Genomic DNA, 16,125 nt, shown 5'->3' with positions numbered 1-16,125 from the left:
ATGCCTTATACAATCGCCAAAAAGTACAGTTAAAATAAGAAAAAAAATCTCATTAATAAAAAATGGGGAAAATTATAAATCATTGGACAAGTTATATCCTCCTCCGCTAGACGGCTGTGTAGGAATAGCTTGTACTTGTGTTCATATGTAAATAATTCTTATTTTAATGATAATATCCTTCATATAAAAATTCCTAGGAATTCAATCTAGTAAAATTAAATTAAATAATAAAAAGGCTCAATAATGAGGATACCTCCACGTGGTTTGAGCTGGGCAATGTCACTCTTGTGATTCATTGGATAAATTTTGTAAGTCGGTGCGAGACAGATCTTACGTCAAAATTTCGACATTTTTTTTCGTTTTTGAAAGTGGATAGGGTGCTTTCTGTCGAAAAGTTGATGGCTCGTTTTAATCCTTCCATTTAAGTTAAAGGAGCAGTAAAATGAGCCATCAACTTCTTCATATAAAACATGGGAACAGGAGAAAAAAAAATCAACCAACCTGGGAAAAGAAAAAAAACTTGACGAGCAAATAAAAGTTACTGTATGATATTATATGAATATTTACAATTACTTTGTAGTTATCCTCCTTAATCGGTAAATTAACAATATTTGAAATTGAATAATATATTCTCTCTGAGATCCCCCTCTCCAATAACCAAGGGTTCCACTGCGTCAAATGACGCGTAAACAGAACAAAATTATGAGAATTATTGAAAAATGATTTGTATGTATAAGCCTATGTAGTTATCAATTTAAAATGAACTGAAAGGCAATACCAAAATGAAGAAATTCACATACTATCAAAGTACGACCTATCTTGCACTTGCTACTTCCTTTTCCGGCTACAAGTGGGCCCCAAAGCCGAAGCTATCTTTGGTAGTGAAGTTTCGGACTTCAAAACTACCTAAAAATGGTCAGTTCATACAAGTAAAGAATTGAAATTAAATCTTTATTCATCTCGGTAGTGTTTGATATGCAGAAGCGACATATCAGATGACCAAAAACCCTTTTGATGGTCAAGATTTATGCAGATATAATTTGACAGCACGTGAAAAAAGACCATTTACTTACCCATACAAACCTCAAAATAATGAAATCTTTCTTGAAAATTTGTCAGAATGTTTATGCAAATAAATGACATGTATAATCTAACAGACCATTTACAAGTAACTGTCATAATTGAACGTTGATGCTAGACTATGAAAAGGGGGGGGTTATTATGTTTATCTTTTGGAATTTAATGTTTTCGTGTAGATTTTTAAATTACCATGAAGCTGTGCTCAAAAGATGATGTTTATATACATGTTAGACTACTGATACAAATGATGTCTATTTTCTGCTGATTTTAGAGCACAGTCTGTGTATGCTTGTGTAAATAAAATGCTTTTTAATAATTGATGTATATGAAGGTTGAAGATAGTATTTAAAACGAAACACTCACTTATTTCAGGGTTTTGTGAAAGTTGTGAAGAACAAAGCTTATTTCAAGCGTTATCAAGTCAAGTTCAGAAGGAGGAGAGGTATGTATACCCGTTACTTTTTAAAAATTTAGAAATGCCAGTTATATATGTACACAAGGATTTAGAGGATTTAAAGATAAAACGTTTTTTAGCCATTTTAGGAAAAAAGGGCAAACAGAAAATGGAAAATGTCGAACAATTTTATGTATTTCCTGAAACAAGTTGACTGTAAATGTATCACTTATGTTCAACAGAGGGCAGGACAGATTTTTATGCAAGAAAACGCCTTGTTATCCAAGAGAAGAATAAATACAACACTCCTAAGTATAGAATGATTGTCAGATTTACCAACAAAGATATCATTTGTCAGGTATGTTATTTATAAAAATCATAGTTTTTTAAAAATATAAATCTTTTAGAAACAAACAATTATTGCTCCCCGAAAGCTTTGAAAAGGTTCCTTGTCAGGGATTTATCAAGGCTGTTTTTACTACCGGTAAACGGTACCTTTCCCCTCTTGAAAAAGGTGCAAAAATTCCCCTTTTTCAAATAGAAAATTCTCCGATTAAACGGAGAATATTTAAAATATCGTATCGTTTTTGTCCGATTGAATTTACCATCCTAGTCATTCAAACGCTTTTGAAAGAAAGAATAGAATATTCAAGCTTTTATTTGATATTGATCGGTAAACATGTGCCAAGTCCACTCAAGTCCATGATGTCGAAAGATACGAGTGCGATTGCAGAGTTAAAAAGAAAAGTGTAGATGAGTAAGATGGAGCTTATATCACTATGAATCGGAAGAATGGAGTAACAACAAAAACAATGTTAGTAGTGAAACATGATAAAAAAAACTGATTTGTGATAGATATTTAGAGAAAAAATTAAATAAAGTCTTGACCTGGTTAAATTTTTTTGTGTGTGTTATTTAGTATTTTGCCTAAAAAATGAAGTTTTTGTAGCCTTTGTAAAGGTCTATAAATGACCCTCAGAAGCTCTAAGAATGCAGGATTTTGCTCCATTTTTTAAAAAATTTTCCGGGGGGGGCATGCCCCCGGACCCCCCTAGAATACTCGCGCCTTCCGCGCTCAGATCGAGCCTGCGGCTCTCATATTTCCCCTTTACATATAAAACGGTAGTAAAACAAAATGGCTAGATAAATCCCTGCTTGTTGTCATAAATAATTATGGAAAACATTTAATTTCATCATTTCAACCAAATAAGGAGATCAGATTTATATGAAGCTTAATTTATTCCTGAAATGTGGTGGTGAACTTATTCCGTTTGAAAGAGCTTAAATGTCCCCCACACCCCAAAAAATACCATTACTGCTTTCATTTAACCAATTTAAAGCTTGAGTTCAATTTATAACCTGTCATTGCTACAAAACATGATAAATATTTAAATGAGAGGAACTATATTATAAACCTCTTCTGCCAGAAACTCATTTTGTGCAGTAAAATTCATTGGGTAAACTTGAAAATGAGCAAATTTGCCGCATTACCAAAATTCAGTAGAAGCATGAACGTAAACTGACCATAGAAAAAGAATGAAATGGATCATGATTTTGCAAATTCTATTTTACTGCAGTCTTCCAATTTTGCTGATTATAATTTCAAAATTGGTAGGGCTTTACATTTAAATGTGATTTAGGTTAATTATGGAGATGTAAAAAAAATGTAATGTATATAAACAAAAAATATATTTTCAGATAGCGTACGCTCGTATTGAAGGGGATATCATCATCTGTGCTGCCTATGCACATGAGCTTCCCCGATATGGCGTCAAGGTCGGGCTTACTAATTATGCAGCTGCATATTGTACAGGACTCCTGTTGGCCAGAAGAGTGAGTAGTCTTATGTGTGTTTGTTTGAAATGCTGGATTCAGTCTAAATCAATGTCTCTTTATCCATCTTCAAATTTGATTTTGACAACACATGATCAGTTATTCAAAATTATCTTGCCCATGTTTTCAGCTTCTGCAAAAACTGAAGTTGGATTCTATCTATGAAGGCCAGAAGGAAGTGGATGGAGAACAGTTCAATGTGGAGGATATTGATGACCAGCCAGGTGCCTTCAGGTGTTACCTGGATGTCGGCCTGGTTCGCACCACCACAGGTACTGAATGGTGTCAAAATAGCTTCAATGTGTGCTCTTAATCTTATGGCTCATCTCCACATATATCTGTAGAAGTTGTTCGTAAACAAATTTCAGCGTCTTGATGATGGTCGCTTGGTAGAGATTATAAGTATTTAGGTTTTCTCTGTTATATATACATTTCCAAATGTTTTCCCTTAGATTCTATTCAAATATGGATGATCCTGTATATTTACAGTCATGTTTAACATGATAGTCAGATACTGTACTTGACAACTTCAAAACTACATTGCAAAATTATCATTTGTGTAAAAAAAAAAAGATAATTTGAATGAATATTTAAAACTAGTCAATCAACATAGTCAAGTAGATATATGATACAAAGTAAAGTTTTTAACAAAATTCATTTGGTTCATGAACTAAACTCTTGACACATGTTCTCATGAATTTCATCTTCAGCATGCATGTTAATAGACTCAAAATCAAGAAAATATTTCCATTGTTTAGGTGCCCGTGTGTTTGGTGCCATGAAAGGAGCTGCTGATGGTGGTTTAGATATCCCTCACAGGTAACTCAAGTCTTGCTAATATATACTGCTTGAGATTGAGCCCCTAAATTGACATTTTCTGGTCCTTGAAGCAATGTTTCAAACTCTTAAAGGATATCTCGAACCTTTTTACAAATTGTGCAAGATGAAGAATGGCCATTTTAATTATTTTTTTATTTCCTCCCATAGTACCAAGAGATTCCCTGGGTATGACAGTGAGAGTGGGGAGTTCAGTGCCGAGGTGCACAGGAACCACATCTTTGGCCAGCACGTGGCCAACTACATGAGGAGCTTACAGGAGGAGGACGATGATGCTTACAAGAGACAGTTCTCCCAATTCATCAAAAATAAAATCACAGCCGACAGTGTAAGATTCATTTCTCTGAACTGATCTGTCTTATGGCAATTTGTCATACTGAATTTAAATGTTTCACCACTTAAAATCTAAATGCCTTATAGACACGACATATTACAAATTCCATTATTTTGGATTTAGCTGGAGGGTATGTACAAGAAATGTCATGCTGCTATTCGAGCTGACCCATCACCAAAAGCAAAGAAGGAAAAGAAAGATGTCAAGGTCAAGAGGTGAGGAATTGTTTATATTAAGAGAAAGTGGTAGGGAAGTGGTAGTCAATTCATTGAGAAATAGATTTTGAGGAATGGACAGCATTCAGAGTTGAAAGTGGGGGAGGAGTCAGTTTATTCAGAGATTAAAGTTGCAGATCCAAGACTATAAAATACAAAGAGAGATATAGGTTGGGGATGAATTAGTTGTAAGGAGTGACTTGATAGAAGAACTTTGTCTTTTTGTCCATTTATCGTAAGTTCTGAAAGGTACGATTTGGATTTTGGATACCAACACTAATGGAAATGGATATAAATCCCAAGGCTACTCATAAAATCATAGATTGTGTATGCACCTGATTAAAAAGTTGAAATAGAAACTTGATATTTCCGTATTTTATGCATCTTAAGTATTTTATGCATCTTAATTAAGTATTCCTTGTAAAAAGAAAAAAACGGTGAAATACATGTATTGATTTTAAAAAGTGATACAATTTGTCAATTTTATTTTCTCTTCAGATGGAATCGTGCCAAGATTTCCCTGAAACAGAGGAAGGACCGCATCAAACAGAAGAAGGCTTCATTCTTACAACAATTGGAGGAAGAGGACGACGAATAAACTTATATGGACTTGCATAAATAAAATCTGCTTGCCCAGTTTGTGTTGTGTCTTTAAAGGGCTTGGTATGTGTGACCCATTGGCTTCGACATACCAGTATTTGTGCCTCATGAGATCCTTGCCAACATGATCATATTGTGAGCTAGAGTTATTTTACCAAGTGATTTCTTTATTAGCTCAAATCACAGGAGTTCCCGTACCTATCAATTTTGCCGTAATTTTCGGTAAATAAAAAAGATACGTAATACCTATAAAAATAACACAAGGAGTGCAACCGTTGTCTGCAACGCCATGACGTGACGTCACGGGCGGTCCATTTACCCAAAAGGAACAAAAAAAACTATCATACACAGTTAGCTAGAAATAACGATATTACGTTTAGATACGAGTACAAGTACTTGTACCTCTCCGTTTTAAATTTTCTTGAATGTCTACTAACTTGTCTCTGGTTTCCTTACGCATATGAACTCGATCATCTAGATTAGCATTTCAGGCAGTTTTGTTCCTTTTTGGGTAAAGGGACGCCCCCGTGACGTCATGTCATGGCGTCGCGGACAATGGATATTTGAGTGAAGTTGTGGAGAAATGTCACCGCTGCTGCTGTAAAACATGCGTTTGAAATCATATGCATTAAGACCCATAAAGAATGGTCCCTTCCAAAAAGATTGGTTTGTGTTTTATAATTTTCGATTGAAGATTAATTGTGTGACAGCCTTGATATTAAGCGAGGGGTTCCCAGGTGACCAAAAATGCGTTGCACTCCTTGTGTTACTATTATTATAGGTATAACGTATTTTTTTAATTAACTGAAATTTTCGGTAAAATTGATAGGTACGCGAACTCCTGTGCTCAAGTGCTGTAAATCACTTTTTATTCGCGAGAACTTAATTTTCGCGTAATTACGCGAGACAGTGTGCTCGCGAAAATTTAATTCTCGTGTATAATAGCATTCCTTAAGATTATATAGAGCCATAACCACAATTCGTGAAAAATTTGTCTCGCTAATCAAGAGTCAATGACTATCTCGCGAAAATAAAGTGTCGCGAAAATTTAGTGATCTACAGTATATTCAGATTCAGAATGTATAATGCTGAGTAGTAGGGTTATAGATGAAAGAGAAGAAACAAGTTAATCATCAAAATGAGATGCATAATAGAGTGAGGGGTTATGGTTGAGGCTCGAGGGCATCCTTATCACAGGTGGGACTTTTATGATGTATAGCAAGTCTGAAATTGGCCAATTCAAACAAGATATTTTTGTGAACCTTTGATACACCTGTATGGCAACTCAAGGTTAGAATCAAAATGAAGGTTCAACTCCAAGGTCATAAGCCTAAGAATACATTCAGAAAATATTACCAAGGTTTCAGAATGTAAGTCCTACTCTAAGGTCAGTGTCATAGAGACAAAAAATAATAGTACCAAAGGAAAAATTATCTGAATGGTGCTACACAGTTTACACTTTTACCTCAATTGCAGATTGACCTACTTATTTTCAAAAAGCGCACTGTGTTTGAAACACTGATGTCCCAAAACGGTAGCTAATGGCGAGGGTTGAAGTTTCGCAGTGAAACTCTAGAGATCAAGGTTAAAATTGTTGATATCCAAAGGAAGGTCTTGTCACGTGAATACACCTGTGAAAAATGAAAGCATTAATGCAGACTAAGAGTGGGTAAAAGTCTTGGGCCAAAAGGTAAAATTTTTTATACCCATGGAAAGGTCTTGTCACAATGAATGCACATATAAAGTATGAGAGCCCTAGCACCAACTAATCAAAAGTCACGGCCAAGTTTAAAGCGTTGTAATTTTTTGTTCAAGTTGGTTGAATTCCAAGGTCAAATTGGGTGGTACTGAAGGAAGGTCGTCACAAAGGAACACACCTGTGAAATATAAATGCCATAGCCCCACACACTCCAAAGATGAACAAGGTTGAAGTTTTTGCAGACAGAAGGGGTAAAAAGTAGATACACCTCAATCTTCAATTACGGGGGCATAAAAACTAATCTTCGCATAAGTTTTGAATGGTTGGTGTTATGATTTTCATATTAAACAGGAATGAGGATGTGTTTGTGCAACACTGGCAGCTTATGGTGAGGGTTAAAAATTGGACTCCAAGGTCAAAATTGTTGGCATCAAAGGAGGGTCTTATAATAAACCAATGAAATATGAAAGCCCAAGTACTATTTAACTATTCAAAAATTTTGCCCAAGGTTCAAGTTTTTTGCTATCAAAAGGAAGTTCCTGTAATAAACCTGTGAAATATGAAAGCCTAAGTACTAACTATTCAAAAATTATACCAAAGGTTCAAGTTTTTATGAAAGTGGGTCAAACTCTTAGGTCAAAAGGTCAATTTTGGTACCCGAAAAAAGGCAATGTCACAAAGAATACATATATATGAAGTGTGAAAACCCTAACACTAATACACTTGTGAAGTGCGAAAGCCCTAGCACTAACTATTAAAAAGTTTAGGCCAAGATTGAAGTAAGCTGCAGATTTGTAGCTCGCTGGTCTAAAAAAAAGTTGGATGGACAACCCAGAGCTACAGAGCCACCCACTGGAAAAAGTTTATGTTTATCGCACGACAAAAAATATGCTGTTTCTTGATTTATATTTAAGTATAGATAATAAAATATTACAAACCTGTTCCTAACATATTCTTTTACTACTTCCACAATCTCCATAATATATGAAGCGGGTTGAACCGCATTGTCTTGTCACCATTCAAAAGTTATGGGTTCATACAAAAACAGCACTAGCTTTTCAAGAAAATGATGAAAAAAAATATTCTGAAATCACCCCATTTCTGATTTTATTAGAAGCACATAATCCTCGATCAAAATGTGGAAAAGATTGCATGTACACGAAAAAAACTAAACTGGACAACAATTTTTCTGATACACTGTACATTAAAACCTCATGCCAAATCTTGAAATCAAAGATTGAATCTGATTTCTTCATAATCATTATGATGTTTGTTGTTTAAGATTCTAATCCAAGTTCAGATGTATCTTTCATTTAATGTGTTCCATATGTTGAATGCTGTTAACTACCACTTAGTAACATGTATTGTTACATGTACTGATTTATTTTTATTAAAAATGATTTATAAGTTTTAAAAAATTCAATCCAGTTCTTTCTTTTTAACTATGAGGTCCCTGAACACTTTCTTGACAGTGACATAACCTTTGTCCACTAAGTACTTCTCCAGAAAATCAGCTCCTCCTGTGACATGCTGATACTCTACGTTCATTACGCTTATATCCACCTTGTTAAATGGCACCGTGTCTAAAATGGAAACCTCTGCTCCTTCTACATCTAAACTGAATACATCAATGTGCTTGATGTTTAAGGCCAACAGAATAGAATAGAATGGAAAACACTGTACTTGGATGGTTTTTGTTCCTGAAGTTTTTTCTAAATGTCCAATGGCCCAGTCCTCTTTGAACTTCAACTACAAAATATAAAACAATTGTTCCCATCTCTACGAATAAAGATCTAAATACATATTTCAAAAAATACAGTAAAACCTGTCTAGTCTGGACACCACTGATTCTATAGAAATTGGCTGGATTAGACAGTGTTTCGGATTAGACAATATTTTATCAAATTTACATCATATTACACAATACTTCGAAATACACAGTGACAATATCTGCATTAGACATGTTTCACTGTAAATCATTAATTCTCCTTGGCTATAAATTTTTTTTTGAACCAGCAAAATACAAGATGAATATATTTACCACGGCAGGGTGCTTAAAGGGGCTGAGACAAGCATTGATATAGTATGCCTTTCTGTTGGTCTTCAGAAGTTGTCTGTAGTTATTCCTATTGGGTTCTATTAATAACCCTGTCCACTTCCTCTTCAGCTCAAGGTAGAGAGTGTTTGATTGGAATTCTCCATCACAAGCTCCACACTCCACATAAAATCCACCTTCCTGTGAAAAAATAAATATCATTTACTTGTCTAACTTAACTTACTTATAATAATAAGGAATAAATATCTCTAACTACAGTTTCTCTCATTTTCATGTAATTAAGTCATAGTGGTTATGACAATTTTCTCATTTACAGTCAAACCTCATTTTCTTGAACCAGCTTGGACCAAAGATTCAAAATGTTGATGGTAACACTGCACTTTTTAGCTCACCTGAGCCGAAGGCTCAAGTGAGCTTTTCTGATCACATTTTGTCCGTCGTCCGTCCGTCTGTCTGTCCGTCTGTCCGTCTGTAAACTTTTCACATTTTCGACTTCTTCTCAAGAACCACTGGGCCAATTTTGACCAAACTTGGTACAAAGCATCCTTGGGTGAAGGGGAATTTAAATTGTTAAAATGAAGGGACATATCCCCTGGCAAGGGGAGATAATCAAGAAAAGACAAAAATAGGGTTGGGTCATTAAAAAATCTTCTTCTCAAGAACCACTGGGCCAGAAAAGCTGAATCTTATGTGGAAGCATCCTGGTATAGTGTAGATTCTAAATTGTTCAAATCATGACCCCCAGGGGAAGGGCGGGGCCACAATGGGGAATCAAAGTTTTATATAGAAATATATAGGAAAAATCTTTGAAAATCTTCTTCTCAAGAACCACTGGGCCAGAAAAGCTGAAACTCATCCTGGTGTAGTGTAGATTCTAAATTGTTCAAATCATGACCCCCGGGGGAAAGGCGGGGCCACAATGGGGAATCAAAGTTTTACATAGAAATATATAGGAAAAATCTTTGAAAATCTTCTTCTCAAGAACCACTGGGCCAGAAAAGCTGAAACTTATGTGGAAGCATCCTGGTATAATGTAGATTCTAAATTGTTCAAATAATGACCCCCGGGGGAAGGGTGGGGCCACAATAGGGAATCAAAGTTTTATATAGAAATATATAGGAAAAATCTTTGAAAATCTTCTTCTCAAGAACCACTGGGCCAGAAAAGCTGAAACTTACGTGGAAGCATCCTGGTGTAGTGTAGATTCTAAATTGTTCAAATCATAACCCCCGGGGGAAGGGCGGGGCCACAATGGGGTATCAAAGTTTTACATAGAAATATATAAGAAAAATCTTTGAAAATCTTCTTCTCAAGAACCACTGGGCCAGAAAAGCTGAAACTTATGTGGAAGCATCCTGGTATAATGTAGATTCTAAATTGTTCAAATAATGACCCTCGGGGGAAGGGCGGGGCCACAATCAAAGTTTTATATAGAAATGTATAGGAAAAATCTTCTCAAGAACCACTGGGCCAGAAAAAGTGAAGCTTATGTGGAAGCATTTTTGGGTATTGTTAAGTCTAAATTGTAGGAATCATGTTATAGGGAATCAAAGTTTTACATAGAAATATATAGGAAAAATCTTTGAAAATCTTCTTCTCAAGAACCACTGGGCCAAAAAAGCTGAAACATATGTGCCCATGGAAGGATCATGGGGTAGTGTAGATTTCAAAATGTCTTAATTATGATCAGTGGGGTAGGGTGGGGATGCATTATGTATAACAAGGGGGAAATCTGGTAAAGAACAGAATGGTCAAAGCTTCTCAGGTGAGCGATGTGGCCCATGGGCCTCTTGTTTATCTTACTTTATTTTTTAATGCCTTGTCGATGATGACTGACTGTCCGTGGGTGGAATAATCTGTTTTTCTGGCCTTGAATCTGTACGGCCCTGTGGGTGGGGGTCTGATCCAGTATCTACGTATCAGATCTATCAGATACGAATCGTCAGCCCTGGTCCCGTTATGACTTATTCTGGCTGTCTCCTTCTTGTAATCAGCAGGTGTAGGGAATGTTCTGTTAACTGTGCTCTGAGGAATGAATAATGGACTGTTGGGAGAGTATTCCTTTATCTTGGGGGGTCTGAGTGTTTCAAGAGGTTCGATTTGTGCTCTGTATGACACCAGGAAGAAGATCGTGGAAATTAAGATTGTCAAGAATCCAATGTATAAAGCCTTGAACTTTCTTGTATAAGATCCTTCTGAAAGAGAAACAAAATATGAAGCTGAAGCAAAACTGATAAAATCATACAGAGAGGAGGTCAAAATAAAGTGTAAGCTACATGTGTTACCCCAAATCTCTTATGCTTGCAGTTATGCACATCAAATTTTGAATTTTTTAAAACATTGTATAATTTACAGTGAAACTTGTCTAATCCTGATAATGGATAATTCAAAGACTTTGCTAAAATGATGTAAACGTCAAGTCATTTCAGTATTAACATGTTTTTTTTTTTAAATGTTGTATAATTAATTTGTGAACAGATTCGAGAAGTTTTACTGTACTTACCTAGAAAACAGCTCTCGGGCTTCATGTTTTTATCCTGCTATGTCAAGACAATGCCTGAAATAGATGTTAAAAAATTGCAATTAATTCTATAACTACCATTGATGTACCCTTTCTGTACCTGCCATTGGAGGCCATTATTGCAAAATAAGGAATATAGTCAATATACATTATACACTGCTTTTATCCAGTAATTATATAAATGAACATGCAAATCTCTATTGGCCGGTACACATCTTCAATTTAATGTCCTTCTGAAAAAGTACATGTAAGCAATTTACCTGTATGCTTGGATCTAGAGGGGGGTTGGGGTGAGGTTATCTGGAATTTGCAGAGTTATCAAATGTATATATTATATATATATTACACCAGCTAAAAGTGACTTTTGACCCCACCTGGAAAACGTGGATCTGTGTTAATCATGTTAATTAAGTAAAATTGTCTGAAAAATCATACTAGGTATGAAGATTTAGAAGTCAAAAGTAATCCCCTGGCTTCTCTATATGGGAAGAGAGAGAGAATTTGAAGAATTTTCCCATTATTTGACATGGGGGTAAAAAAGGTTGCATAGTGTACGTAGTATTTGTGATAAAGGAGAGGTTAGTATTTCCCTTTAATCCGTTAAGCTTTTTTATAACAAATGTCAAGAAATCCATCCGGATGCTCCGACTCCTAACCCACCCCTTTTCCCGCTTTCATAGGTGGGATTTCATTTGTCATACCGGCGTACACCGAATGCGCCGCTTGACCTTTCGTAACCCGGCTTGTTACGGGTGTTGCTAAAACGCGGAACGGAAAACGGAACGGAAAGCGGAACGGAACGGAAAACGGAAAAATTTTGTCAAAAAAAATAACATAGATTCGATTAAAATCAGATAAAAGAGCAATATTCTTGTTGTAAAAGTCATTTCTAAAAATTATTGTAAACTATTACAGTGGAGCCTCATTTATCCGGACGCTTTGGTTCCCAGTTAATTTGTCCGGATATGTGAAGCGTCCGGATATCTGAATTACCAGTTAAACAAGATAAATAAGGTTTTAAAAATTCTGTTCCGATGAAAAGTCGTCCGGATACTGAAGCATCCGGATATCTGGCGTCAGGATATCTGAAGGTCCACTGTATATATTCATGAGTCATACTACAAACCCTTCGTGGTACTGAAAGAAATCCCCCCCCCCCCCCCCACACACACACACAAATACACATATAAAAATAGGATTTTCGTGTTTGGGCAAAGGACATATCCCCCTTTTTTGCTTGTCAAATTTTTTGTATGTTGGAAATTTTTTACTGATCCCCCCCCCCCCCCCACACACACACACACACACCCTCACACACCCTCTTTCTATTTGTTCCAATGTCAATGTCTGTAAAGATATTCAGATTTATGCAAGCAGTGTCGAATTCGCGAATCATGAAAGGGTGAGTGGCAGTTTCGGGTCCGTGTTGGGGCCCACAGCCACATTAAAAATTGCTTTATTAAACCTTATGTATATTTTGGACACAAAAGGGCGGGCAGACCTATTACAACTTCTCAGACCTTTCCGATGAGCGGGAAAACAAACTCATTTTTTACAGGTTCATTCATATACACCTCCCCCCAAACATACACACATGTGTACCGCAAACAAATAAAATCTTAACAACCAGTGTGTATAAGAGATGTTTATTCGAGCTTGCCGTAAAGGTTTTCACTAAACGTAAACTTGATATTTTTTTTTTTACATTTTATTTCTCTTTCCATGGTTCATCTAGATATCAAATACTTGCTACGCCCAGTCAAAACCTTTTTACTACGGACATGTTTGTTCAAGTTCACATCCTCACACTTTTTGTGAATGTTAATAACGAAGTCAGTTAGTGTAAAAAAAATAGTACTGAAAGATGTTGGAGTTGGAAATCCCCCCCTCCCGAATCAAACAATTGGTGTTTTTTTATGTGTTTTATCCCCTCACGAATCAAACAATTGTCTTATTTTTATTTTTATTTATTTATTTTTTTTTTTTTTTGCTTGTCAAATACTTTTCAAGTTCTTTTCTCCCCCCTTTTCAAATTCGATTCAGGTGACTGCTATGTTAGCGATTTTCGTAAATAAGCGACTGAGCATGACAAAATCAACTTGTATTATTATCTATCACGTTTATGATAAAATTTATGTACAAGTGATTTAATATTATATTCCGTTGACGTTCTTCGTTCATACTTTAGGCAGGATACTGATTTAATATCCATTCTTTATAAATGCAAAAATGTCAATTTCTTACATCGATATGCTTTATTTGTTTGCATTTGTCTCTATTCCTGAAAAATAAAATTTTGTGTGTTGTTTTTTTTAAAAATTGAATTTCCCGTAAAAAGTGATAAAACTTTATTAATTGATTATCATTTAGCGTAATTATTCATTATTAAAAAAAATGTTTTCGCCGGTTTACTTCACTTGCCTCTTAGCCGTTTTACGCCGGTCATATAACCGGCGCAATTCGACGTACGCCGATCAGTGACAATGAAATTGGCCAATATTTCTACGTGTAGAGGAATTTCGGATTAACTTCCTCATTTTGTGTACACACACCAACTGGATTTTACTGCATTCGTTTAATTTAAAACAGACCTCTGTCAATGAGTAGAATCTAGCGATTTTCTCCTTGAGATGCAGATTTCACATTAAACCCGTGGATATTGGATCAGAATGCACCTTTTACCGGCATTGAGGTGTAAGGCCTACCTTCTGTTGCCGCAACACCAGGCTCACCTGGCAAGTGCGAGCGGTTCCTTGGATATTCGCTCACTAATGTTTCGACCTCGGTTGTAAATTCATGGCTTCAGCCAAAATAACAACATTTAGAACTTGGAACTAAAACTTTTAAATTAATAAAATACAGATAATAATTTTAGACTATTATTAAGTTCAGCCACGTAGCAGGGTGCGTCGATTTACCCAAATGGACCCAAATGGAACCCAAATGGACCCAAATGGAAACTCAAATGGACCCAAATGGAATAATATGAAATATATATATTATATCGTATTCTCAAGTTTTTACTTATTTAAAATATAGAAAATAATGAAATTAAAACAAAAAGAGAATATTTTAATATCATTATTTTCTTCAATTGTATTTTTAAAAATGCGATTTAATTCTATTTGTAATAACTACTGAACATACTTAAATACAAAACTGAAGTATTTGATATTTTTTATGGCCGTAGGAACGGATGGGGGGGGGGGGGTGGAGGGGGGGGGGGGGGGGGCCATGCCAACCCACAACCCACCCACCCCCGCCCCTAACCCAAATAATTTTGCCGGTATATAGAATACTATCAAAACTTCATGCTTCAAAATACAATATTAGAGATTAATAATTTTAAAAAAAAATCCATTTGTAACTGTAAGTTCATTATTTTCATCATTTTAAATAAGTATTAAAATACGATAATACATGTTTAATATTCCATTTGATTTCCATTTGGGTCCATTTGTGTTTCCATTTGGGTCCATTTGTTTCCATTTGGGTTCCATTTGGGTCCATTTGGGTAAATCGACGCGCCGACGTAGCATCGTTTTTGAAAGAGGGGGGGGGAGCCAGAGAATTTTTTTTTTACTTAATTGAAAAAGTTTCGTGGGGTGTGGGGGTAAGGGTCAACTTTTTTCAATGCTAACTTCTTTCAATACCAATTTTTTTTATATTCAGCGCTACATTTCCCTTATATCAATTTCCTATGGTACATGTATAAAGTGTGTGTGTGTGTGGGGGGGGGGGGGGGGGCAACCAGCCATTCACTGAACATTTCCAATAGTAAAAGTAATGTTGGGAAAAAAAGGGGGGGCAGCCCCCCCCCCCCCCCTTTGCTATTTGCCTGATGATGAATGTTATCTAAATAAGGCAAATATCACATAAATTTATTGAAGAGTTTTACCCAGTCCATCTGTCTGATTATAATTATCTGCAAAACTTTAACCTTGCCTATAACTTTTGAATGGGTGGGGGTATGGCTTTTATTTTTCATAGGTAATTAAGTAATTAATGTGACAACACCTGTCTTTGGATACCACCAAATTTGACCACTTGACCTTCGAGTTTTATGTTCCACTTTTACCAAAAAGTTGAATCTTTAACCTTGGCCATAACTTTTGAACAGTTGGTGCTAGGGGTTTTGCACATCATATGATTGTATATTCATTGTGACAAGACCTTTCAATTAGTATAATTGAGGAATGTTTTTAAGTTTTGTGTAAGTTATTGGTGTGTGAATCACACACACTTGTCAAGTAGGCATATATCATGAAGCGCGCTATATAGACCCTTTTCCTATGACATATTTTGTCTAGGAGTTATTCCCCTTAGCCGCCATATTGTAGGGCAACATATCCAGTTCCCTTCATTATTCAAGTCAGTTCAATTTGTTATCCTGGTTAATGAGGTAAAGATAACACTATTTTTCTTATGAATATATGTTTGTCAAGGCTTCTATTAATTCATGATTTTAAAATTGTAAATATTTTCCAACATATATTTCTTGCATGCATATTAAAAATTGGTTGCTCAAAGAGGTAAATTCACTACTTTGCCCTACA

The 16,125-nt window shown here is 35.6% G+C and overlaps 2 protein-coding genes across 2 annotated transcripts; one reads left to right on the top strand and one right to left on the bottom strand.

The window, feature by feature from the left end:
• The first annotated feature begins 806 nt into the window (after positions 1 to 806).
• LOC134256127 (large ribosomal subunit protein uL18-like) lies at positions 807 to 5,329 on the top strand. The gene is made up of 9 exons (XM_062738738.1): positions 807 to 915; positions 1,453 to 1,522; positions 1,717 to 1,832; positions 3,173 to 3,307; positions 3,438 to 3,579; positions 4,066 to 4,126; positions 4,295 to 4,472; positions 4,602 to 4,693; positions 5,192 to 5,329. The coding sequence occupies exons 1-9, from the start codon at positions 913 to 915 to the stop codon at positions 5,289 to 5,291; spliced, it is 897 nt and encodes a 298-aa protein (XP_062594722.1). The 5' UTR covers positions 807 to 912; the 3' UTR covers positions 5,292 to 5,329.
• A 2,752-nt stretch (positions 5,330 to 8,081) lies between these two features.
• Positions 8,082 to 14,285, bottom strand: LOC134256117 (protein Star-like). The gene is made up of 5 exons (XM_062738729.1): positions 14,161 to 14,285; positions 11,552 to 11,605; positions 10,852 to 11,243; positions 9,034 to 9,228; positions 8,082 to 8,741 (listed from the first exon to the last, which is right to left on the bottom strand). Exons 2-5 carry the CDS (start codon positions 11,574 to 11,576, stop codon positions 8,412 to 8,414), a joined length of 942 nt encoding a protein of 313 aa, XP_062594713.1. The 5' UTR covers positions 11,577 to 11,605; positions 14,161 to 14,285; the 3' UTR covers positions 8,082 to 8,411.
• Positions 14,286 to 16,125: the final 1,840 nt, after the last annotated feature.

The sequence above is a fragment of the Saccostrea cucullata genome, unplaced genomic scaffold (assembly GCF_032062105.1).
Source record: "Saccostrea cucullata isolate Sc308-1 unplaced genomic scaffold, CSIRO_AGI_Scuc_v1 ctg1086, whole genome shotgun sequence".
NCBI classification, from domain to species: domain Eukaryota; kingdom Metazoa; phylum Mollusca; class Bivalvia; order Ostreida; family Ostreidae; genus Saccostrea; species Saccostrea cuccullata.
Note: the sequence above shows the minus strand (reverse complement) of the source record. Positions and strands in the feature narration are given on the sequence as shown.

Bases quoted from the DNA above. Each gene is read 5' to 3' on its own strand.
- LOC134256127 (XM_062738738.1), top strand. The intron at 4,127-4,294 runs GTAACTCAAGTC...TTCCTCCCATAG, and splicing joins GGTTTAGATATCCCTCACAG to TACCAAGAGATTCCCTGGGT. The intron at 4,694-5,191 runs GTGAGGAATTGT...TTTTCTCTTCAG, and splicing joins AAAGATGTCAAGGTCAAGAG to ATGGAATCGTGCCAAGATTT.
- LOC134256117 (XM_062738729.1), bottom strand. From the start codon at position 11,576: ATGAAGCCCGAGAGCTGTTTTCTAG. The intron at 11,244-11,551 runs GTAAGTACAGTA...TTTCTCTTTCAG, and splicing joins GCCCGAGAGCTGTTTTCTAG to AAGGATCTTATACAAGAAAG. The intron at 8,742-9,033 runs GTAAATATATTC...TATATTTTGTAG, and splicing joins CCTTTAAGCACCCTGCCGTG to TTGAAGTTCAAAGAGGACTG.